The sequence below is a fragment of the Rhamphochromis sp. 'chilingali' genome, assembly GCF_963969265.1.
Source record: "Rhamphochromis sp. 'chilingali' genome assembly, chromosome: 2".
Lineage (NCBI taxonomy): Eukaryota > Metazoa > Chordata > Actinopteri > Cichliformes > Cichlidae > Rhamphochromis > Rhamphochromis sp. 'chilingali'.
This window is the reverse complement of record NC_137930.1, coordinates 24,239,527-24,266,018: the sequence shown is the minus strand read 5'-3', so window position 1 is coordinate 24,266,018 and position 26,492 is coordinate 24,239,527. Positions and strand designations below refer to the sequence as shown.

The 26,492-nt window shown below is 41.0% G+C and overlaps 1 protein-coding gene across 1 annotated transcript in view; it reads left to right on the top strand.

The window, feature by feature from the left end:
• Window positions 1–26,492, top strand: part of bmpr1bb (bone morphogenetic protein receptor, type IBb) — a 64,225-nt gene that overhangs the window by 32,838 nt on the left and 4,895 nt on the right. Inside the window, exons 6-11 of the mRNA XM_080874090.1 lie at window positions 14,197–14,525; window positions 23,371–23,530; window positions 24,378–24,480; window positions 24,737–24,839; window positions 26,084–26,174; window positions 26,255–26,399. Of these exons, the coding sequence (XP_080730216.1) occupies window positions 14,438–14,525; window positions 23,371–23,530; window positions 24,378–24,480; window positions 24,737–24,839; window positions 26,084–26,174; window positions 26,255–26,399 (690 nt within the window). The 5' untranslated portion in view covers window positions 14,197–14,437. The remainder of the gene's footprint in view (window positions 1–14,196; window positions 14,526–23,370; window positions 23,531–24,377; window positions 24,481–24,736; window positions 24,840–26,083; window positions 26,175–26,254; window positions 26,400–26,492) is intronic.

Sequence of the window (26,492 nt, the reverse complement as noted above, 5' to 3'; positions counted from 1 at the left end):
GTGGTTTATACAGATAATAATCCACTCACCTATGTGTTAACGACAGCAAAGTTGAATGCATCAGGTCAGCGTTGGGTGGCTGAGCTCGCAGATTTCAACTTTACGATAAAATACAGGCCAGGAAAAACAAATGCAGATGCAGATTTTTTATCCAGGATGCCCCTCGATTTTGAGGACTATATGAACTGCTGTACACAGACGGTTAGCCAGGACGTGGTTGTAGCCTCACAGCAGGGCATATTAGTGCAGCAAACAGAAGCTCTAATGTTTAACGCTGTCTCCTTCCACACCCTTCAGCATCAAACACAAGCAGAGGAACTGCTGGACATGATTCAGCCAATACCGAGAGAGGAAATCTGTGCAGCACAGCGGCAAGACCCCGTGATAGGTAAAATGTACGAGTCTGTAGTGCAAAACAAAAGGCCCACCACACAGGAAATTAAGACTGAGAGCACTGAGTTTAAAGCATTGGCTAGAGAGTGGAGCAAACTGAAAATCAGAGAGGATGGAACTATGTTCAGAGAGACTCGACACAAAAAACAACTAGTTCTCCCCTCAGTTTACCACCCACTAGTGCTCAAAGAACTACACCAACAGATGGGCCACTTGGGATCAGAAAGGACCCTAAATTTAATTAGGGATCGTTTCTTCTGGCCTAAGATGCAAAGAGACATTGAACACTTTGTCAGTAATGTTTGTGAGTGTCTCAAACAGAGGAAGCCAAACAGACAGGCACGGGCACCTATGTTGAGCATAGAGACCACTCATCCATTTCAGTTGGTTTCAGTTGACTTTTTGCACCTGGAGCAATGCAAGGGGGGGTGTGAATACATACTTGTAGTTATGGACCACTACACCCGCTTCGCTCAGGCCTACGCAACTACAAATAAGACAGCTAAGACTGTAGCAGAAAAACTATTCAATGATTATTGTCTCAGGTTTGGTTTTCCAGAAAAACTACACCACGATTTGGGGCGAGAGTTTGAGAATAGACTATTGCACCATTTAAAAGAACTGGCTGGTGTTAAAGGGTCACACACTACTCCTTATCACCCACAAGGAAATGGGCAGACCGAAAGATTCAACAGGACCTTGCTCTCGATGTTAAGAACACTAACAGAGGAACAGAAAAGAGACTGGAAAAGCCACCTCCATAAAGTTGTACATGCCTACAATTGTACTGTTAATGAGGCCACTGGCTACCCTCCTTTTCTCCTAATGTTTGGTAGGTCACCACGGTTACCAGTTGACCTTCTCTTTGGCATTGAGCAGGAGGACAGTTCAGGCTCCTACCAGGACTATGTGGACAGATGGAGAAGGAGAATGGCTGAAGCTTACACTGTCGCCTCCAAAAATGCAGCTAAGTCAGCTGACCGAGGTAAAAGGCAGTACAACAAAAGTGTGCATGGTCCACCACTTCAAATAGGGAGTCGTGTCCTTGTTAGAAATGTTGTGGAGAGGGGTGGGCCAGGTAAAATCCGCTCCTATTGGGAAGACAACATCTACATCATTAAAAGACAAAAGGGAGAGGACAGTCCTGTGTTTGAGTTAGAGCCAGAGAATGGTAAAGGCAGGACAAGGATTTTGCACAGGAATATGTTGTTGCCTTGCGATTTTCTTCCGCTCCCAGCAGATACGGAGGCAACTGTAACTAGTACTAAAACAAGGAAAAGACATTATAACAAACGGAAACAAACATGCATGACTCCGACACAAGTGGGGAGTGAGGAGGAGGAGGACACAGATGAGTTTTCTGATGCGGTTTTCACCTGGCCTTATCCTGAGCCTCAGTGTTCACCTACATTGGACCCCACAGCGGCAGAGTTTATGCCACTAAGGGACGGGGGTGAGCCAGATGAGCTTCCTCACATGTCAGGAGATGGCCAGGGGGACCCCAGCCAAGCTGATGAGGAGAAAATGGACAATAGGGAACCAGAGGATGTGGCTATTGTGGGGGCAGGGGAGGTGGACAGCAGCTCTGATGTCGAAGAGGCTTTGGAAACAGACCAGCCAAGTCCATACCCAAAGAGAGAAAGGAGGAGACCACAGACTTTGACCTATAGTAAACTTGGACAACCAAGTCTTGAAGAAAGAATAGTGGCCACCAAATGTGTGAATATTCAAGGTTACTGGCGACCTTGGTAAAAGGGGAAGATATAATGTTTACACTTGGTACCCCTATTTCAGATTGTAACAAATGTACCTATGTTGATTGAAATATTGTGACACATGGATTGCAGGCCGAACATGTGTATGAGTAAAGGGAAGATGCTTAGTGTTCAGATGAGATGTGGACAAAGTTAATGCCTTTACAGGAGAGTACAAATAGCATGGTAATTTGATAGATTGAATTGTGGACAAAAAAAAAAAAAAGAAAAGCTGAACTGATTATATCAGGAGTATACACAACTACAGTGCACGGTAGTTTGGGTAACTTAAAAAAAAAAAAAAAAAGGGTGTAATGTAACCTGGTACATAGTCCATGCCATTCTATTGTTCTCTATGGATTGTCGATTATAAGGTACATTTATGTCGGGACGACATTTCTCGAGTGGGGGAGAGTGTGAGAGATACACATATCGACGGGGCCGGGTTATGTTAAAAAGTATAAATGGTTATACTTTGTTCATTGGTTCAAAGGTACCCCACACTTCTTTTTTGGTTGCTTGTTTGTTCTGGTATATTTTTCATTTGAACTGTTATTCTGTCAGAGTACTTATATTTACAAGATGGCATTGAACGCCCCATTGGTGTGTTAGGAAAACTCTGTTGTACATATGTTCCTTGAAGGGGTTTTGGAGTGGTTCTTTTTCCACCGCAGCAAAGGGGCTAGGAGTCGGAGAGGAGCTGCTGTATGTTTTTGGTATGATCGGATTGTGAAATAAAGCATATACAGTGTGAAAGCAACTCCAGGAGTCATCCCTGCCTTAAAGCTGCAACATTATTCTTGACAGATTTGACACATTATATGTTGCCCGAGCTGGTCTCTCTATTAAATGTCCCCCTGCTGCTTAGGAATGACATTCAGTGGGCACACACTCTATTAGAGCTCGTTAAAGAGCACGTGATATGGGAAACATTACATATTCACAGCATCACAGTCTTGGGTGAACCTTAAAGGAAGCAGGTGCTTTGGTTGACTCGTTTCACCTTGCCCTTTGCTGCTTTTTAAAGTAAAACTGAAAGACAACTACTGTGTCTTTTCATCCTTTGTTTTCCCTACACAAATGGACATGTAGTTATGTTTCACGCTGGCTACATTTTCTTTTGTTTTTTTTTGAGGGGGGGGGGGGCTTTTCAGTTTCTTCGGCCCTATTTTGCAATATGTCTCTGCAGTGGCTGGAACAACTAATTGGAGTGAGAGACAGGTGGAGCCACTGTGTAACAATCAGTCCTATTAGTGGCAGAGCCTTAGCTCACACTAGGCAGTCTTTTTGTTTTTCCAGGGTGTACACTGAAAAGAGGGCATGAACTTTTGACGCTCTCGCCTACGGGGGCCCTAGAAGCTTGTAAGACTTCACTTACTGCGGTTAATATTAAAGTATCTATATTATAGGGCTAGTTGGTCAAAGCACCTCTTTGCACACATATAGGAAGGGAAACAGATTACACAGATGCCTCTGATACTCTGAAAAGATGATCTTCATTATAACTCCTTTGATGTTTCAGATTTGTGTGTGTGCAAATACAGACCTCAGGATTATACTTCTCTGCACTGATCAACACTTCCATGGCTGGATTTTTTTTCCTAAATTCATCATCACACATTTAAGTGTAATTACTTACCTATAGGTCTGGTTAGCTCTTGCCTCATTCTAAAATTTTGTCTCAGCTTGTGTGTGTGTGTGTGTGTGTGTGTGTGTGTGTGTGTGTGTGTGTGTGTGTGTGTGTGTGTGTGTGTGTGTGTGTGTGTGGGTGGTTTGTATGAGTACCAGTTCCATAGTGATGTGTCGGTAGGAGCCTGTCCAATGTGTGCAGGCATGTTGCAGTGTAATGGAAGCAGGCAGGTGTGAGGGTCACGGCCAGTTTGTGAGCCAGCGTCTTAACCCCTGCTGTCTGCTTTGTCTGACCGTCAGAGGAACCCCTTAATTAGACCCTTTAGTTAGTAACGTCCGCCCGATGCAGCCCAGCAGACATGCTGCAACAATCCTTTCATTAAATGCTCCTGGATGACTTGACAAGGAGAGATTTGGTTTCCCAGTTCCTGCTGCACAAAGGCCATGTTAAGGAAATTTCCTCTCATTTCTCAGTTTGAGAAATGAGAGCACTTTTTGTTCCCTTTACTGAAAAACGAGCATGTGTAAGCCTTAGTTTGTAGACTATTTATACTCATCTAGTTGCTAGGTAAAAAGACCCCCCCCCCCCCCCCCCCCCCCCGTCCTTTTTGCAAAGGAAAATAGTTACAAAGCAATAAGATTCACAACATACCTTGGGTGATAGTGACATTATGTGCCTAACTGTTTATTAGTCTATTTCAAAGCTGTAAAATCTTGCTTTTTTGTCATGAGCCATTAATTATAGGTTTACACACTGCTGCATAGTGTTATTTCAGCAAACTGCTGCTTTTGGTCAGTGTATGTTTGCAATATGAGTTATGTAACTTGCCAAACTAAAGAGATCCAAGTGGCCAGAAAATGATTGGAAACAGAGCTGTGAGGGAATTAGCTAAAGTGTGGCTCAGTGGCAGCCAAGTTCGCTGACAAAGACAACAGGTCTCACTCTGTAGAGATCCAGGACCACAACCTGGTCCAGTGACCTTCAGAGGCAGACACAGAGAACGAGAGTGAGGCAAAGGATTTTATTCTGCTGTTCTTGGCCAGTCTGCGTTGTTGCCTTGGCCATGAAAAATCACCTTCCTAATGGCACCTTCAGAGCCAGATGGACATCTCGGAGTGTTGTGCAGCTGTTTGTGCCAGTGCTTGAAATCTGAGCCACAGGTGTGTTTCAGGTGCAGCTACCAGTTTGTCAACAGAAAGGACCTTGTGCTTTGTTGTAACTGTAGGCTGAGCTGGACTCCAGTGCTGGTGGTTATTTCTAAAGAGATTACGACATTGCTGAAGCTTTAATAAGGTTCTCACGAAGAAGCTACATACACAAAGAAAAGTATATATTTTAGTAGGAAATCTGATCATGTTGACATGCACTGCAGCTGTAGATTTTGAGTAGCAGATTGAGAATAAAGAAAAAAAAATCCCCTCACAGGTATATCAGTTAACATCTCAGAACAGGAGGATGTAGAGTTTGCATGTTAGTTGTGAAATGAACGGTATTAGATAAACTGGATTACAGAAATATATATATATATATATATACAGTGGGGCAAAAAAGTATTTAGTCAGCCACCGATTGTGCAAGTTCCCCCACTTAAAATGATGACAGAGGTCAGTAATTTGCACCAGAGGTACACTTCAACTGTGAGAGACAGAATGTGAAGAAAAAAAATCTATGAATTCACATGGTAGGATTTGTAAAGAATTTATTCGTAAATTAGGGTGGAAAATAAGTATTTGGTCACCTCAAACAAGGAAAATCTCTGGCTCTCACAGACCTGTAACGTCTTCTGTAAGAAGCTTTTCTGTCCCCCACTCGTTACCTGTATGAATGGCACCTGTTTGAACTCATCATCTGTATAAAAGACACCTGTCCACAGCCTCAAACAGTCAGACTCCAAACTCCGCCATGGCCAAGACCAAAGAGCTTTCGAAGGACACCAGGAAAAGTATTGTAGACCTGCACCAGACTGGGAAGAGTGAATCTACAATAGGCAAGCAGCTTGGTGTGAAAAAATCAACTGTGGGAGCAATCATCAGAAAATGGAAGACATACAAGACCACTGATAATCTCCCTCGATCTGGGGCTCCACGCAAGATCTCATCCCGTGGGGTCAAAATGATCATGAGAACGGTGAGCAAAGATCCCAGAACCACACGGGGGGACCTGGTGAATGACCTGCAGAGAGCTGGGACCAAAGTAACAAAGGTCACCATCAGTAACACACTACAACGGCAGGGAATCAAATCCCGCAGTGCCAGACGTGTTCCGCTGCTGAAGCCAGTGCATGTCCAGGCCCGTCTGAAGTTTGCCAGAGAGCACATGGATGATACAGCAGAGGATTGGGAGAATGTCATGTGGTCAGATGAAACCAAAGTAGAACTTTTTGGTATAAACCCAACTCGTCGTGTTTGGAGGAAGACGAATACTGAGTTGCATCCCAAGAACACCATACCTACTGTGAAGCATGGGGGTGGAAACATCATGCTATGGGGCTGTTTTTCTGCCAAGGGGACAGGACGACTGATCCGTGTTAAGGACAGAATGAATGGGGCCATGTATCGTGAGATTTTGAGCCAAAACCTCCTTCCATCAGTGAGAACTTTGAAGATGAAACGAGGCTGGGTCTTCCAACATGACAATGATCCAAAACACACCGCCCGGGCAACAAAGGAGTGGCTCCGTAAGAAGCATTTGAAAGTCCTGGAGTGGCCTAGCCAGTCTCCAGACCTCAACCCCATAGAAAATCTGTGGTGGGAGTTGAAAGTCCGTGTTGCTCGGCGACAGCCCAAAAACATCACTGCTCTCGAGAAGATCTACATGGAGGAATGGGCCAAAATACCAGCTACTGTGTGTGCAAACCTGGTAAAGACCTATAGTAAACGTTTGACCTCTGTTATTGCCAACAAAGGTTATGTTACAAAGTATTGAGTTGTATTTTTGTTATTGACCAAATACTTATTTTCCACCCTGATTTACGAATAAATTCTTTACATATCCTACCATGTGGATTCATGGATTATTTTTTTTCACATTCTGTCTCTCACAGTTGAAGTGTACCTCTGGTGCAAATTACTGACCTCTGTCATCATTTTAGGTGGGGGAACTTGCACAATCGGTGGCTGACTAAATACTTTTTTGCCCCACTGTGTATATGTGTGTGTGTATGTATATATATATATATATATATATATATATATGAATGTTGCAATTATTAAATTAAAATTAATATATTTGCCATCTTGGGTGGCACAGTGGTTAGCACACTCACCTCACAGCAAGAAGATACTGGGCTCGAATCCAGATTCTTCCAGCTGATGCCTTCCTGTGTGGAGTTTGGAACTTGTGCCTACATGTGCTCTTTGACTTCCTGCTACAGCCCAGACTTTAAAACCAGACCTTAGTAAGCCAATGACGGACTGATGTGCTTCTTTGCCAGAAAGTTTAACAATCGCCAGTCTAAAAGCTTCCAAAATTAAACAACAATGTAGTGTAGTTATAGTTAGCTTTATCCTGAAGCTACTGCTTCATCCCATCATTTGACTCTTAATAAACAAATCATATTAATTATTGAATATTTCTGTTTTTATAGAAGATAATGTAGTCTAGTGGAGCGGGGTCAAAGACAGGCAGGCTGCCTTAGCATGCATTCTAAAAATACAAAGTCCATGAGGCCAAAGCAAAATACTTTCCAACAAAACTTTAACCACACAGGAACAACTAAGGGGAGATTAACAGAAACACTGAGAAAGAACACAGGAGAGACACACTGAGGGTTAATCAGGGGAATAAGACAAGGTACAGGTAAAACCAATCAATTAGATGGAGGACAGAAAAGCAGCGCAAAGGTAAAACAGACAAAAGACTACTAAAAAAAAACAAGTAGTAACAGGAAAGCAGACACCAACTTAACAAAAAAAAAAATGCAAGCAGACACAATGTGGGCCAAACTAAAGAAATACAAAAATAAAATGCCCAAGCCTGAATGAAATCAAAACAGAATAATCCCTCTAACCAAATTCAGAAAACTAGAATAATCATAAAAACCAAAAGACAGCAAAATGTATTCCTAAACAAAACTAGGGCTCAAAAGTAACAAAATATGCAGATTAGCTAGGAAATCCAAAATAACCCCAAAAAAACCATGACCCTCAGTGGCTAAACATGTAATTGAATTAAAACCACAGCCAAAGAACAAAAACTGAATGTTGTCACAAAATAAGCTGCATGGCCATGATGAAAAGGGACAAGCATACAAATTAAAAAGAAAAAAAAGTTTAACTCTGCCTTGTATCAACAGTTCAAGCTGGGCTGGTGATGTAATGGTGAGGGCGGTATGTTGTCGGCACACCATCATTAAAATACAACAGTCCCTGAGTGTTGTTGCTGACCATGTCTATTATGACCACATTGTCTCTCATTATCTCTCATTATTATTAAATGTTTATTTACTTTAAATGAAAGAAACAAGGAAAGAACTTCAGATAGCCCTGATGTGTAGCATAATCAGAGGTGTAAATTAGAGCATGCTTGAAGAAATTTAGTGTGTAATGTTTAGTGCAAAATAAAAGGGCAACAAGAAAAGAACATTGTGTAAAAAAAAAAAAAGAAGAAGAAGAAAACAGGTGTCTGAGGGAAGAGAGCCACACAGGAGCTGAGCTCTGAGGGCTTTTATTGAGCTGGCACACTGGTCCCAAGTGCTGCTGGTGTCACTGGAAACGAGCCACACCAGCCCAATAAGGGCCGCAGATGAGACCTGCCACACAAACAGGGCTAAAGAAGCTAGAGTGGAGTGGGTATTCACCTTATTTATGTCATAAAAACAGGCAGAACTGGATTACATTTTAAGATTTTAATTTGATTACACAGGCAATTAAGCAAGTACTGGGTTTCGTAAGATCTCAGATTGTGGGAATTTGCATTTTACAATTGAAATATATGTAGGGGTATGACATTAAAAAATGTTTCCGTCATGATAAAATAACTTATTCACAATGCACTATAAAATGCAAATACAGCTTTACATGTCCTCTCTGCATTCATTTTACTTGACTAGCTGGAGGCAGTGTGCAGTGAAAAGTTTGAGGTTCACAAACTTTTGACATTTATAGTCTGATGAAGAAAGTGCACGGTTGCGACAGACTTAATTATTACTTGCGAACCGTGCATTTAATGGTCGTCTTGATGCCGTAAATGCTAGTACGTGGATACGTGTTCCCAGAGAATTTCAGAGGAGTTTACAAGCATTGTTATTTTCCATCAGACAGGTCAGATCCCGAATCAAACATAATTGCATTACATATTCTATCACAAGCTTTTTAGTTTCAGTTTGAAACTTCAGATGAGCATTTAACAGCCAGCACGAACCCTCCAGCGTTTTGTCATTAACAACAATAATATTGGCTGAGAAAAGTGATTCAACAGAAGTGTGATCATGTTTCAGTGCTCTCCGTTGTCACGTCGTAGTGTCATGAAGAAAGAGACGGTGAGACGGACTGAGTGAGAGAATGAGACAGCATCACAGACAGAGGGAGGGGAAGGAGGGAGAATCTGGCTGTGACAGCCTTTTCACTCTTTATGAATGGAGTTTTTCTTCCCACTCAGCATTCTAAAAAGTATTCGTCAATCTCAGCGCAGTGATTTGGCCCTACTATTGTGGGAATCTTTAATATTCATGAAGATCTTTCTTTTACTTGAAGGTTGAGGCTTTGCTGGGGATATTCACATTCTCCCAATATAGTTACTGTATATATTTATATTCTGAATTATCCTTAGAGATTCAGTAGAGAAGGTGTCCTGTCTACACATGGGCATTGTTAAGTCTTAGCATTGTAGGCTGTAGCCTATTTGGAAATAAAAAAAAAATCCAAAACAAATACATATAAAACAATAGAATGGAACATGGTCTTCGCATTATTTTAATGCCTCACGCAGGAGTAAAGTGACGGAGAGTTAAGGTGCAGATGAGACACCAAAAGAGTGACCAAGGTTCTGTTCTATTCAGTTTAGATTTAGTTATGCCGCACTAATCAAAAGCTGCCCCAAGGTGCTTTAGACCTCCTACAATATAGTATTCTGGAGAAAACCCCAACAATCAAATGAACCCCTATGAGCGAGCACTACGCAATGGTGGCAAGGAAAAAACATTTCTATGCTGATGACATTCAGTTGTATGTCTTTTAATCCTCACCAGCTGGATAGGCTGTTTAACCTTGATTTGTGCTTGGCCCTTCAGTTACCTTGACCTGAGCTTGAACAAAACTGAGGCCAAGATCATAGCGCCTCCCGATTTACATTCTGAAATCAGTCAGACTCTTACTGCTTTTTGTTCAGCTGCTAAATCCAGTGTTCAGAATCTTAATGCAATATTTGATTCCTTCCTCTTGCATGTAAAGTCTCTTTTTATCTCAGCTTCTTACCAAATGCACTGCTGCGCGCAGTGTTCAATCACATGCTCAGAATCTGCTGTTCCACCTACAAAACTGAAGACCAGGCGATAGAGCTTGTCAGTCTGGGCACCAAGGCTTTGAAAGAGTCTGCCACTAAAATTACATTTAGCTGACTCTGTGGAGTCTTTTGAAAACCAGTTAAAAACCTTTTTGTTTAACCAGGTACCTTCATTAATTTTTAATTAATTACATATCTTAACTTGTTTTTGTAATTTTTATGGCATTAAATTTTCTTATTTATTTTACACTTTTTTGCGTACATTACTTATCTATATTAAAATACACACAGGCAGGCACGCACACACACACCTACACACACACACACACACACTCAACATATTGAATGCTTGTTTGATGAAGACTGTCAGATTGATAGAGTTTGTGAGTATTGTTAAGTTGCTAATTCTCATCTTCACGTTTATATAAGACCACTAATTTCACTGTTGATTAGACAAAAGCTGTGATCTCAGCGATGTCACCTGGATCTCTGAAAACTAAAAGACAGAGCAGTAGTTCAGCTCCATTGTATCAAATGTGGTTAATAATCTTTTCTTATAACTCAATGAAGAAAGGAAGCTAATCTTTGTCCTGCTGGATGATGAAGATAGTGTCACGCTTTCCTGACTCTCGCACCCCGATTGGACCATTTGGTCTAGACAGCTGTGTTGTCACGGTAATAAAGTGCTTTCCAGGATTCGGTGACAGCCGTTTTAACGCTGAGCTGCTGAAAATCCTCCTAATTTCACAGAGCTGAGGGTCAGTTTGGCCCCAGCTGAAAAATCGTTCAAGACACGCATTCCATCTTCTGAGAGTAATTTCATCATCTGTGTTCTGCCATGGCTTTTTGTTTCACAGGTTAGCGGTGATTTTTCACAGTCATCTATCCCGTTCCTCTTGCTGTGTGATGAAATGCGTGCCCGCTTCTTTAAAGTCACTTTCTGAAACAAAAAACATGGCTCATTTTCATGGTGCATTGCAATGCTAGTGCGGGTATTAAAGTAGGGTCTCTGTTTCAAAAGAAAATGTTTACTTTATGAAATGGAGACAGATTATTACAAACAATGCAATAATTGATCTCTGACTGCTAGAGGGCAGAATGTGAAGCACATAAAATCTGCAAAACGAAGTGACAATAATCTCTGAGCTAATCTACTCTCCACACAAGCCCTCCAAGTAGCACAGCACCCAGTTTACTAAGCCAGAGCTATGGTAGAGCAGCACCAAAGAAGTTACTGTACCTAAAATGGCAAGTGAAAGGGGCTCATACAAGTATGTGGTTTATAGAAGAAACAAAAAACAAGAATTTTTTTATTTTATTCAGGTAAAAGCAGTAATTTGTTCTTTTCAAATAGCTTAGTGTAGTGCAGTTTCCCTCATGTCATTTTGCTATTTTACCCATGCTATTGTACTGCTATTTTACTGCTCCTTTTCATGCTTACTGGAATCATTTGGGATTTATTGGAACTGTCCTGAATTTTTTAAGTTACAGCATACAGCAATAAAGCAACAATATTGTCAGAAAAGAGCAGTGAGAAGAGGGTTTTTGCAATGCATCGATGAGCTCTAATCAGAACCAACAGGGAGAAGGAAAAATCTTTAGTCTGATGAAGAAATTTTGAGCAGACATAAAAATAAAATGAGGTTATAAAAAGATATGTCCCAGGATGGTCACCCAACCATTCTAATAAAAGTGTCTCACTGGGGACATGTGCATGCACGCTTTTTTGGCTATGTATTTTTTGGCCCATGAAAGCCCTTCTTCGGCTTTGTGACCTTTTGATAACTCTGCATAATATTGTGCACAGGAAAGTACATCTGAATCAGTGGGTGTCTTTTGACCTAAACCCACCCTGTGGTCAGAGCATATTTCATCGCAAACAAACTAGACAGTAATAGTTGTTGCACATTATATTTCACACTGTAAGCAATAGTCATTAAATGAGTTCTTCATTTATTTAGGTCTGCAGCTTCTTAAAGGTGCAAGGCTGCAAGGCCTGCAAGAGAACAATTTATTAAGGAAAGATCAAGCCAGTACAAGCTGAAATATTCAATCCGTGATATTGACCAAGGTGTAATTCATACATTTAGAACAAAAAAATGGTTAAGATCATCATAGATTTTATTTTCCTAGAAAGACAGAGCCACGTAGGGAATTCCCATTTATTTTGAATTGATGATTGATCCTACAGCTGACTATGAGACAAACAATTTCTCAAGCAGTATAAATCATCTCTAAATATGTGTGATAGCAGATGTGCTATCACACAGGAAAGGAAGAATTAATTTAACTGAAAATAGCTCTTGCAACCAGTCTGCCCCACTTTGAACCCCTTTGTTTGGTGGAGTGACGCCCACCTACGGAGCTGCTTACTCCACTGGGCCCCCCATCACTGGCCTTTGGGCCCAAGTAGGCTGTGTGAGAGTCCAGAGAGGCTCCACGCTGGGCATTTGATGGAGCGCAGTAGGGTGTGTAAGGTGCAATGACCCATTCACATTGCTCCCCACGCGTTCATGCTCCAGAATAGTCTGACTTATCACATGTAATACACAGAGATGCACAAATCAGGAGTGACAGCTTTAAGGCTGGAGCACTAAAAAGACGAAGAGGCTTCTGGGAGCCGATGTTCCCACCCAGTGAGACTTTCGGAGGGGACAGTTGTGGGTGGAGAAGCCTATTTGGCTGTTGTTGTTTTTGCCTTCTTTTAGCACCACATTTGCTTTTGTTTGTGTCCCCTTGAACCATTTGGAATGAATGAAACTCCACCCAGAAGACCCATACATACGGCATGTGATTGTGGAAATTCTTCCCTCTCGGAAATGTTTATGATTTCTATAGGCGCTCTTGTAGAGTTGACGCAATTTGGCACACGGCTTAGTCAATCCTCTTGACTTTTGCTGTGCAGTGTGTCCCTATTATTATTCATGTTTCTTCTGTTCGGTTGTAAGTTTGCAAGTGTGCTGGATTAGTGTGAAGTTGCAAAGTTGTGGCGGTGCCTGGAGGTGTGAGCTCTAATCGCCTCTAATCACCTGACGTGTGATGGGCTGATCCCTGCTGAAGCTCTTCGCGTGGTTGTGTTTTCACCCCTTTAACACACAGGCTCACTGGAGCAACTGAACAAGATTGAGCCTTCATCTGCACTTTAATACCATACTGTTAGTTACAGATTAATGCCTGCGCGATTTTTGCCATTCACACAACACCTGCGTCTGCAGCTGTAGCTCAGCACACTTTAGGTCAAGATGGGGTTGTGGAAAGGTCGGTTTCTTTTCCTTTTTCCCTCTGATGATTATTGTGGAATGCGTCGCCTTTCTTCTTCAACTATCAAACAAATGAAAGGTGCAGATGAAAGCCTTTTATTTTATAATCTTTCTTAAGATTTTCTAATTGTTAAGTGGGAGACTTAGATGCCATTAAATAACCTCTGCGGTGAGAAAGACGTAAATGTCATGTCTGGAGCACTGGTGCCGAGCCAAGATGGATAACCTGCAATAACCTATTTGTATTAACAACAAATGCAAATTTTCCTCTAGATTCTTGCTTTAGTTGTTCATACTCTCTCTGCCTTGCATGATTTGATATCAGTTTGCTTTACCATAGTATATATACACATGTCCTCTGTAAGTTTATAGTCTTGAGTTCACTCTGTAGCTTCTGTGTCTCTCTTGGCATGCTGTGTGTTTGCACCAGTTCATAATGGCTTCACTGCTACCTTTCACACCTCACGGAGCCTCATGCTTGCATCCATCGCCCCGGTTCACCCCCGAATGCCCCCTCTGCACTGCTGTCTTTTCTGGGTATGAGGGATGAGAAAATTTGCACCGTGTGCCTGTGTTGTAGCAGCACCTCGGGGATGTGTAGATATACTCAGCTGTTCCCTCTGCGGTGGACATCGAAAGGGCTGGACAAATAGCACAGTGAGAGAGCAACAAAGTAACACCCTCCTCCCTCTCTTTTGCTCCCCCCCTCTTTTCTCAGTGTCTGTCTCTCCCAGGCTGTCAGTGTGGAGTAGTGCTGGAGGCTGCAAGGCGACTGTGCTGTGGGAAGTTGCTGAGAGTGCTGAGGGGGAAGTCACTCACAGAGAAACACTTGTACAGAAAAAAGCACTGAGCCTCTTTCACCAGAAGGATATAAAGTGCACTCTCGCACCTCCTCCTTGTTGCGCGGGGTGTGTTCGCTGTGCCAGGACCTCAGGGGCTTGAGGAAAGTTAATGCTGGCATGATGGTGGTGTTGCTGCCTCAGGAGTGGGCCTGGCAGGCTGTTCTCCTGGTGACTGGACTAGCATCACTGAGGCCTGGGTCTGATGGTGAGTGTTTTGATGTTTCTGCTGTCCTGCTGTCTTTATGTTTTGATTAACCATTTGGCTTATATCATAGGCATGTTTTCTTCCTGTGTATGTTGAGACTAGACTGGTTATGCACTTCTTTTACTGGTTGAGTTAGAAGCAAGTTTTCACATGTTTTATAGGCGATATCATACGCTGACAGGTTGATCGTGCTAGCTGTGCACTAGTCGGTCTATTTTTTGCCCTGGGGTATTTATGATGAAAAGCTATTATGATCTCCACAGGGGCTGCCATGAAAACCGGTGTGCATTTATCTCCGCTGTCCTGTCCACCCCCCCACCCCCCCCAACCCTCATGTCCCCAAATCCCCGTTCATGTTTTGAATTGTTTGAAGATGGACAGCCAGTTGTCTTTTATTATGAATGCCAGCAATGTCACAGTGCCCCGTAAGGTTGTGACAAGCTGAACTCCCAGTCTCAAGAAAATGACGCTTGGTTGGAGTAGGTCAGTATGGGTATTACCATGTTTAGGTGGTTTTCAGTTTTTATTGCTATTTGCAGATATTATGACACATAAATCAACACTTAAATTATTTGTTTAAAATCTAAAAATTTCAAAATTAATCAATGAATTCTGCAATTTTTCATGTTGCATTTTCTTTTTCTTAAAACCTTTTACACCAACTATTACAGATAATTTAAAAAAAAAAAGTTAGTCCTAATATTAAAAAACAGAAACATTAAAAAAATCATTAGTTGCACCTTGACTTTCATACTTCGTAACAACAGAGTTTGGTGTCAAGCTATAAAACCAGCATCTGCTTGCACACAGTAACATGCAGTGTTTATAAATTCTGCCATAAAGAGATGGTCTGGAAAATTTCAGCATGACTCTTAGCTGTGAGTGGATTTCCCTTAAGTGATAGATGGCATGCCACTTCTCTCATTTGTTCACCCAGTGCTGTGTTGGCCTCATCTTGCTCTCCGTTAGTTAAATTGTTTTCTTAGTATAGGATAGGGGCTCATTGGAAAACGGAAGGCTTCAGAAAAAAAGTTGCTCTTGCTGATGAATCCTTTTTAGTGAATTAGCCCAACTCAGATCTAAACTATGCGGGTTACTGGAGCAAAACTCATCAAAAATGCCTCCGAAGAGCAACATTGATTTTCACTCTTCCAAAACTGCAGCGTTAACTAACTGGAGGCAAAGTGTCTGCTTATTCCTGTCAGCACAGACTGATAAATACTTTCCGAAATGAAGCTGAAGAGCTTCTTGGAAAAGTTTTATACTAAGGTTATTCTTGAGCTTCCTTAGTTTCACTCCCCTATGCTCAGCCTTTTCCCCCACTAACTTTTATCAATACCTTTTCTGTTTCCCCTGTGATTTGATCTTTTAAAGGTCACCCAAATGAGTTTAACATGTGGGAGGTAGCCCATAAATCTAAGTAGCACAGCCAGTTTGCCACCTGTTTCCCTAGGCTGGTAAGGTTCACAGAGAATAGATGAGTCCAAACACTGTTCATCCTGTGGCAATGCAGTGGAAATATAAAAAATATGGTCGGTTATATCATAATAAGTTAGGCTTTTTTGAAACTGATACATTGATATGTGTTAATTTCCTCCTAGCTATATTTTGGGTTAGGTTTTCCCCATGTTTGTCACTGATCGATAAAATATCTGTGGTATCGCTGCTGTTTCAGCTACTACCATTCAAGGAAAAAATGAACAAAAGTTGACGCGGGAGAAGTTGACATGGTATGTGTTTGGCTTAGTGACGTGAAAATATAAAAGGTCTGAAAGCTTGCTTGAGTACACTGGAGGAATTCTCTTGAAAGATGTTTATAATCAGGAGTCTTCACTGAAGAGCTGCTACTAAAGTAACTTGCCATTTATATTTTACTTCCAGCGATCTTCACATATTTGAAAAATGTGCATTGAACATGCAGTGGTTTAGACAGCCTGCAGGAAAACCTGAATAAGTTTAATGTTCTGTAGGTAGTGTTACATTTTTACTGCAATTAATAATTATGTTATTTATACGAGACAAAAGTCTTGACTAATGCACGTACTGCATACATTATTTGAAGTTATCTTAAATGGAGATCGAGCGTTCTTGGATGCTCAAGGAGGATGATGCCTAACTCAAAATCTTCCAGACAAACATGCAGAGGTTTTTGCTCAGTACTTTGCAAGGACAAAAATTATATGCAACAATAATATACCTTTCCTTTGGAACATGTTTGTGAAGCTAAGCGCTGCACAGTAAGGTCAGAGTGTAGTGTGGCGTAGCGGTCCAGCAGTACAAAACAGCAGCAGTTGGTCCTCAGCAGGACCGAGCTCCTTCAGCGTTCTGTGTGCTGCTTCCTGTCAGGATGTGGATACGGTTCCCCCACACAGAATTTGATCCCCAGGCAGATGTGCTGCTCTAGCGGTCAAGCCTGGGAATAAAAACTCTATATGTGTGTGTCTGTGTGTGTGTCTATTAGTCCTTCATGTGAACCATGTTAATATATCTGCTTTGTGAGGTTTGGAAACTTGGGACTATTTTTGTGAGTTTTAAGAACGTACTGAAGGGACTACTAAACCCTAGTTGAATCCTTTTGAAATATGAAATTATATAAAAAGGCCCTGTTGTCTAACAATTAGTTAACAAAGTTAACTATGTTTGCAGGCTTCAGCTGGGATTCTTACTAGACTTTAGAGGTGGCAGCAGGTGGATTTTGTGATTGTGCAAAAGTCCTTAGTCAAAGGCAAACATACTTGAAAATGGAATATATAAGGCAAAAAGAGAGTTTGTGTAATTTTAATGAGCTTCAAATTTAGAATTGGGTATGAGCACCTTTATTATTCCCCACAGCCTAAACTATATTAGCCAAGCTTTCTTTAGGTATCCTTCAGTAATAGTTGTCCAGGGTTTTTGGAGGACATTCAAAGCTCTTCTTTAGGTGCTGCGTGCTTCTTCTTTTTTTTTTCATTTTCTGCCAAGATGATTCCACACTGTTTTTGTCTATCCGGTTATGCTTTTAGCACACAGACAGTGTGTTTGAGAACATTGTCACTGCTGAAAAATAAAGCTGTTGCAACCAGATGTTGTCTAGATGGTATTACATGGTTGATCAAAATATGATTTGATAAGATCCCATCAACACTGTCTGAAATGTAGTTTTTGACAGCCACCCTTCCACTGAGTGCTACTGAGGCTTCAGTGAACGGTAGACTGATGAACTGAACGGTCAGATTTATCTCTCAGGTCCTGCATCAGGTGCATTTGGTGGATTTTTTCCTGTCTTATCAACATGATTTTCAGATATCTGCTGGAGATGGTTTCTTAAGACTGCCACTTTTCCCCTCAACTAGACCAGTTTGCTCAATTTTCTTAAGGACACTCTGTACAGGATACTGAGAAGTTTTTAGCTAATAGCTCTTTGGGAATCATGTTGTTGGTGCAAAAATACTTTTTATACTGTCAAACTGTGTTATTTTTGTCATTTTCCATAGAGTCAACTAAAGAAATGGGAAGAAACTATGTTTTTTAGACATGCTGCTAGTAACAAAGAGCCTAAAGATGCATTTTAAAATTGGTTCCTGTAATGTCTAGACACAACACTGATTCATCCCTTCATTAAGGTGTCCTTTTATGCTTGACTGCACTGAACTGGGCTGAAAAAGCATCCAATGTTCATAGAAAAACTTTGAAAGACCTTCAAAAAGCTTGGAGAGCTATTGTTGAAGACCCCTTTAAAACTTTACATGGAAGTCTGTAAAGCTCCTTGAAAGCAAAACATACGTAATGTAGGGGTGGCTCAAGATTTTTGCGCTATCCTGTATGTCTTCAAGTTTTTCACCCTAAGATACTACTCTCCTGGCTGTACTTTCATATTTAACATATAGACATGTGAGTGTACTATGCTATACTTACAATATACAGTACTTACATAGATTAAACAACCTTAAGTACAAAAGAGAAGCGTCTGCCCACATTTCCTTTTTTTGGGGGGTGCAGAATGGCTAAGGTGACATATTGTGGTGGCGCTATGGCTGCAGTCTGTAATGAACCCCAGAATTTTTCAGTCGCTTGTGGCTTTTTCCAGTAAGTCCAGACCACATGAATAGATAGACGAGCAGTGAGACGCGTTGATGGGAATTGTGGGCAGATAATGTTTAAAAAAAAAAAAAAGAGAAAATGGGTTTGAGATGAGACAGATACACTTGTGGTGTCAGCACCTACACCTGTTTCTTGTCTATCAATGTGTGTGTTCGTCAGCCAGTGTGTGTCTGTCTGCAAACATTTTGCAAGATTCATACAATTATATGCAAGATTAAGAAGTTTAGTGCATCTGCGCACCCTATATATAGGCCTCTGTGTCTCTGTCTCTTTATGTTGCCGGCATCTGTTGTGAATAGAGCAGTTATTTCGTCTGTCTGTGTGTACATCTGCCTGTGTTTGAGTATTTGCATGTGGATATAGCAGCTCTTTGCTGTATTCACACCCATATGTAGAATTTAGTTTCTGACAGTGGAGCTATTTTTTTTTTTCGAGGGTGGGATTTGAGAAAAATGCAGGGCAGGGTCAACTCCATAAATTTGTCGTGGCATTATTGCTCTGTCTGGTGGGAGCCCCTGTCAGTCCTTCAGAAAGGCAGCCGATAAAGAGAAAACAGGTTGGTGGAAGCTGTGCGCTGGAAACCGATGACCTGATGTGGGTGTAGCAGCAGCAGAGAAGAAGAAGCGAAGAGTGTGGAATGTGCTCCTCGGACACTTTCTTGTGTGTGCGTGTACAATATGCGCACATGTGTGAGTGTCTCATGTGGCACAGGCCTTTGAAGCCTGTAGGGGGTTAAGAGGAATGAGAGTGCAGTGGCAGGGTGGAGGAGGATGTATGGGCCCTTTGCAGGTTGGTTGTGACCCCCTCAGGGTCAGAGTGCACCCGGCAGACAAGGGGGAAGATGCCTCTTTTTGAGAAGGTGATTTATCATGGCCACCTGGAGTAACTTATCCTCCTCTGCACCCATGACGAACAGTTAACAGTCTGTGCAGTGGTCACAGCTCACAGATTCAATGCCTGTTGTCTAGTCTGTGAAGTCTGCTCCTGTTATACAGCTCTGTTAATTGGAGTGCTTATTTTTCAAGGCATGCAAAGCCCGTCACATCCCATTGTTGTTACTGTTTTTATTAAAATCTTTTATTTGTAACAAAGAAAAAGGAAAGTAAAAAAAGTTCAATGAAACAACAATGTAGCACCTCAAACTGACTCAACTTAAAACAATCAGTAAAAGTCGAACATTTGGTTAGAATAAGGAAAAATGGAAGCACGTCTTCCATTAGAACTGGCAAAAATAAAGACGTTCATTTAAAAAAATGCATGTCTTAAAAAACGTTTAAAAAAAACACACCCAAAAAACCTAACAAACAGAACATGTTATCAAGTGGGAATTTCCATGATTCTTCCATGATGGCTCCCATTTGTCATTGCTGCCAATATAAGATTGTTACAGAGGTCATAGTCATGCTTCGCTTAGCACTATAAAAAAGGAAGGAGGTTGTGTCACAAACAAGGCCAATATTGCTCAGTCACAGCCTTCAGAAATGAACAGAAATGAGAAACATGGTCATAAAGGTGGCAGATAAACTACCGTCAATAATGCAGACATGTTTGGAAAAGTTCAATCCAGTGTGGAAGCGCTCGCATTTACAGTGCCACTGATGGTGATGAGCTGTGACTGAAGGCTCTCCAGCTGGAGTAATTCACCATAATTACACTTCGCTTGCTCAGAGGGTGTGTGTGTGTGTAATATTGTGTCAGAGACAGAGGAGCTGCCTGTGGAATGTGTGAGGGATGCAGATCAGGTTTCTGGGTGACCTTCAGCGTGCTACGTCGCTGACAATGCAAGTTTGTGTGAGGGTCCATGTAAGCTTATGCATCTCCAAGACGAGAGTAAATATAAGGAGGAAACGAAACGAAAGGTGGGCAGTATATATATGTGCATACATGGGTGACAGTGCACTGGTGTAGTAGTTTAAAGTAGTTCATAGTAATGAGTCAAACTTAATGTGATTTCCAGTCACATTAAGTTATAGGACACAGAATATTAGTAGAATTTGATGCCACTCTCCTGCAAATACAAATAATGAGGCGATAATGAGTAAATAAATAAACCTCCAGGGTCTGCAGATGGAAGTTGGGATGTTGAAAGGCTGGAAACAGCAGGAAATGATGAAAGGTGGTATTGGCAGTGAGATGTAAGAGAGTGAGGGATGAGACATTCTGCAGCTAGACCACCTAATTGGGAGAATGCATGTGACACATTATGTGAGAGTCAGTGTGAAGAAAATGTCACATCTTGGTTATTTTCCTGTCTTTAGTTTAAGAGAGGTAGTTTCTCTTTGATTTTTTTCTTCCCATCATTGAGGCTTTTTAGTAATTTGTTGAACATCAGTGACTGTGCAGTAAAATTACTCATATGTACAGCAGGCTTTAAAACTTGTTGGATAAATACTTTCATTATGACTTCCATAACAGACAGTTTGTATTGTAGTGAGGTTGAGGGCCCATCCAATAGTGATTTTCGGCCTTATCTATATCCTCAATTTCAAATTGATGGCAGCAACATAACTATATTTTTAATGAGATACCACAATGTCTCTGTTTAAACACTTGATACATTTTCTGTGTTCTACTGTGAATAAAATGTGAGTTTATAGAGCTTGCAGATCATGTTCTGTTGTTTAAAATTTTTACACAGCCTCCCAACATTTGTTTAATTGGAATTATATATTGGTCCATCAGTCAATGAACTGGCGGATACGATAGAATCTGCATACTTTGTACAGCAAGCTATAAAACTTATTGCCTTCATGTCAAACAATATGTGTAATCAAGCAAGTTTATTTATAAGTACAAATTGTTTGAGACTAATCTGTTCATAGCCAAATGAACTGTTTAGAAAATATGTAATCCATGTGCTGCTCTACGTAATGCTCATTTTTGTGTTTATGTCATTGCAGTTAAGTGCTGTCATGGTACAACGTGCACCTTGTTTACCAAAAGATTAAGTGACTCAGAGCTCTTCAAGACAGAAAGTTCCTTACAGACTCGTGAAACATTCCATTCTTGTGTCCTTGTTTTGAATATTTGCAAAACAGATGTGATAAAGAGACCAAGGCCACTGTGAGGGAGGATCTGAACACCTCCACAAACTTCCCCTCTGACAGAAACCGCAACACAGAGTGAAAGGACACAGTCCCACTTAAAGAATAGTCACTGTATTTGGTATTGCAATCTGATTTAGCCTTTTCATCACGTACTCCTCTGGAGGATTAATCATGTCTCCCTTTTGATGCCTGATTGGCTTTCTGGCTGTTTCTGCCCTTTAGATCTTGTTGCATCTATCAGGGGGAAACTTTTCTTGGATTTGACTAACACTGAGCGCTAACATGGAAATGGGCATTCTTGATGTCTTGAAAGCCTTGACTTTGGCTTCACTGTGTATAATCTGTTAAACAGGTTAATTTTTTTAATATATATATATACATACATACATACATACATACATACAAGGAAAATAATGTGAAGGTAAAAGGAAAAGTGAGAATCGGACAGAGAGCAAGAGAAAGACATCCATCTAGTGTGGCACAATGCTGTTCCGCTCTTTGACCACAGTGGTCTTTGGGGATTATCTGCTGTCATGACTGATTTTGCACTGAAAGACTTTATGCAGCTTCAGCTACTTTACAGTAAGAGTGAAAAAAAAGCGCATAAGCTGCACAGTTACTTTTAATTGAAAAATGTTTCTATACCAATGAGCAGGGTTATTATAGTGTGTCATACTGGTTTAAATAATTATACGTCTTTTGGAGATTTCAGCTTGCATTCTTTTTTAGCCCAAATATTTGTTACACGTGTTTTATTAATTTTACAATGTACGATTACAGGTCATATATCTGGCATTATTCACAGTCTAAAAACAATTAAATAACTCCTTTCCATCCATGTTTTCCAAAAAAGGATTTCAAATTTTGATTTGTTGGACCACAGAATAGTTTTCCAGTTTCAGGCCAGAGAGGACAGCAGCCTTTCTGGATCTTGCTCATTTGTGGCTGCTTCTTAGCATGGTAAAGATTTAACCTGCATTTGTGGCTGGCAAGCTGAACTGTGTTCACCCACAAAGATTTCTGGTCTGGTTCTGGTGTTTCTGATGTCCATGACAGAGCCATGCTTGTTTTGAGTTCGGTGAGGATGAGAGGAACATCGAATACTGATTTTCTGACAAAGCTAAAAATACTGATTTCCAGCTTTGTCCCTTGCACACAGAGCTTTTTCCAGATTCTTTGAAATTTTGATGCTATTATGTACTGTAGATGATGATATATTCAAAGTCAATTAAACAATTTTGCATTACAGAACATTATTCCTAAATTGTTCTGCAATTTATAGACACAGTTTGTTTGCAGGTTGCTAAACCTCTCCCCTTTGTTTCTGAAAACTCTTCCCCAGCTGTTTCCTTTTAGTACCGCTTCCTTTTTTCACTCTTTTCCTCCCCTCCCCTATGAGTTTATGAAGTTTGCAAATCGGTCCATTGATCAGTGACGTGGGAGATGCAATAGATCCACATACTTCATATTATGTTTTCACTTGTTTCCTTGATCAGCTCCTTTATCAGCTCTGCTAAACTCTGACCACTTGGAGTTAAATTCAGAACAGCAGGGTTTCTTTCAGCAGCACACTGTTAAACTCCAAACAATGCTAAGCTAGGAAGACAATTGACAGGCTTTGAAAAAGGGGATGTGTTATTATTATTGATCACTGATCACTGATTTTCCTGAGGTGCAGTGTACTAAAGTTTTCTGTCTCCTGTGTCTTCACTGTACAGCTAATATGTTGGACACTATGCTCCTGAAGAACGGGGGGAAGGGGGCATCGGATCGAAGGGTGGAGGAGAGCAGCAGCGCAGCCACAGTTTTAGCTCAGAACATGCTTTGGTGCCACTGCTACCATCACTGTCCTGAAGACTCTGTCAACAACACTTGCATGTATGCTGGACTACACACTTGGATGCTCACAAAACAGACACATACAAACTTTTAAAAAACACTGTGTTAAGCTCATTAAAAGACAACGCAAACATTTACCTGGTGTAATTAGCCAAAAGACTCATAATTGCGTGATTAGATCAGAAGCACACAAATGTTTTAATTCAGCTCCATTCTTCTGAAACCCCTGAAGCTTCGTGAGGCACAGCTTATTTCTACTCTCATTATCCATTTCAGTTGTTTGTTTCTTTGTTTCTTTGTTTTGTTTCAGAGATTACATTTTAATACTTAGTGGTACAAGGTCTATATGTGCTTAGATGCAGTTATTTAATATATAAGGATATGAATGTACTATTTGTCATCTTTGCTATCTATTTGTTTTGTGTCATTATTACTTCATCTCAATTTTTTGACTATATTTAAAGGTAAAAAATGTACTCATAAATACACATCATTTAGTGTGTAATTACATCTTCCTACAAATTGATGGATTCTCATAAGCTTAGACTGAATCCATTAAAAATATATAGACGTTAATTTGTGGAAGCCACCATGTTGCGCTGCCACGAATACAGCGGCCACGATCACCACCGCTCTCTGTCCTTCCTCATTTCCATTTCATCCTCATCGTCCTCACCTCAAGCCTCATCTCCTGAACTGAAGTCAGGGCTCTTTCACATTCAAAACATTCATAAATGTGCTAGTGTATTCCTGGTATTGTTACAATTACTCATGCCACTAGATTAGACACGCGACTAACATGCTGACAGTCAATAAAAATGATCTTCAGATCTAAATATTTATTTGGATTTCTGTGATGGTGAAATTGTGTGCATATTCTTTGTAGGACTGATGGTTACTGCTTCACTATGGTGGAGGAGGAGGAGGGGGGGATTGCTGTACTCACTGCAGGTTGCCTGGGACTGGCTGGCTCAGAGTTTCAATGCAGAGTAAGTCTGCTGCATGTGAATGCTGCATGTGAATGTGCGTGTGTCACCCGTGAAATCTTTTTAAACCTTTATAAGCTTTACTTGACTTACTGAAGCTGTTGATGAGACCCATTTGAATAAGAATTGTCCAGTCCATTGTGTTTACTTTATACACAGTAGAAGAGCTTTTGTTATATTACAAAATGCTAACTAGCCCCCTCTCATTAGTGTTACATAGACATGCACAGTTCTGACATTTTGTTTGTGTACATGAAAGGACACGTGGAACGCACGTTCAAGGAGAGCTCTCGAGTGTTGCACGGATCAAGACTTCTGCAACAGAGACTTGCGTCCCACCCTTCCTCCACTGATGACATCAAGTAAGACAAACACACACACACATCCACTCTTTCACACATTTTTTTTTTCACATAATGAAATCCTGCCCCTCTTTAAAGTGTGAGTGGCTTTCAAAACTGGCTCTTTTAGGCCACACTGGGTTGGTGATGGGTAGTGACAGTTTAAGCTGTTACAAACCACAGTGTGGTGCTGGAGTGAAGTGGCACATAGAGAGACAGAGAGAGAGAAGGAGAGAGAGATGAAACGGAGCCTGCAGATTTGGCTTGTTCTCTCACCCTCTAATGAAAAGGACAGCCTCTCCCCAGGGCCTGCTTGAGTTTCTTGCCTCAGGACGGATGTGAGATATCTGTCCATCTGTCATGCCACAACCCACTAACTAACACACACATACACACACTTTCTCTCTCCCTCTGGCACATACACTAACCTATGTGTATTTTTTATACATTCAAGCTACCTCTGCTGTTTTGTTATTTGACTCTTTTTTTCGTAGTTTGAGCTTCATTCTTATCAGTTTTAATAACAAGGAACAGTTCTTACTATGATCTGAGGATAGGATAGAACAAAATCTCAATGGGCCAGAAAGGAGTGTTAAAAAAAAGTTGCAACGCGGCTTTATCACCAAGTGAAAGATTAGCACAAGAAAACAGCAAGCGCTGCTCTCACGTCTGAGGATGAAGTCAGTTTTTAAACAGTAACAATGGACAGTTATGGTAGTAATTTATTCTATGCATTATGTTTTCCTTTAAATGTAGGTTCATTTGAAACATTACTTATCATCAGTTAATTTGCAGTGACCTTATAAGAAGTTCTTTCTCCACGAATTCTTATTGTGTTTGTGTGTGTTATTTTTTCCCCACCATGAAGTATCACTGTTCAGCCATTCGTGTTTCTGTGCTTCTGATTGACAGTGCAGAAAGTCTAGAGCCCCAGAGCTGCTTCAGACCTCTGGGGTTTCTGTAGATGTCTGTGTGACATCTGATATGTGAGATTTGGGAGCGGGATGTGATCGATAAGGCAGTAGGAAAAGGGGGTGCAGGGAAGAAATAGAGAGATGGAAGGGGGAAAACTTGTCCCTGCCAATGAGAGATATTTGGAATGACGCCCATGAACAACTGACTGTCACCTCCATTTATCAGTAGTTGTTCTGTTGACTTTCCATCTTGACCAGACCAGGATTTTTTTTTTTGTTGTTGTTTCAAAATCGCTAAATTAAAAAAAATTAAAAACTCTAATTTACATCTTCTCATCATTACATTTTTAGATTACCACAGTATCCAGTACATGGCTCTCTTAATTTCAGTCACAGTTTGCAGCATCATCCTTGGCATCATCCTCGTATTTTGTTACCTAAGGTAAGAAGGTCGTCTCATACACACATAATTTAAACACTTTCACACCTCTGGATGTTCACTCAGCAAACTTTCTGCGCCAGATATAAACGGCAGGAGTCACGGCCACGCTACAGTATCGATCTGGAGCAGGATGAGACCTACATTCCCCCTGGGGAATCTCTGAAGGACTTGATAGAGCATTCCCGTAGCATTGGGTCTGGCTCTGGGTCAGGACTCCCTCTACTGGTAAGCAAAACTCTCTACACCTCTGCGTCACCTCAAGGTGAGATTAACTGTGATAAAATAATCACTGTGTCACTCCATTGTTTGTAAATATAT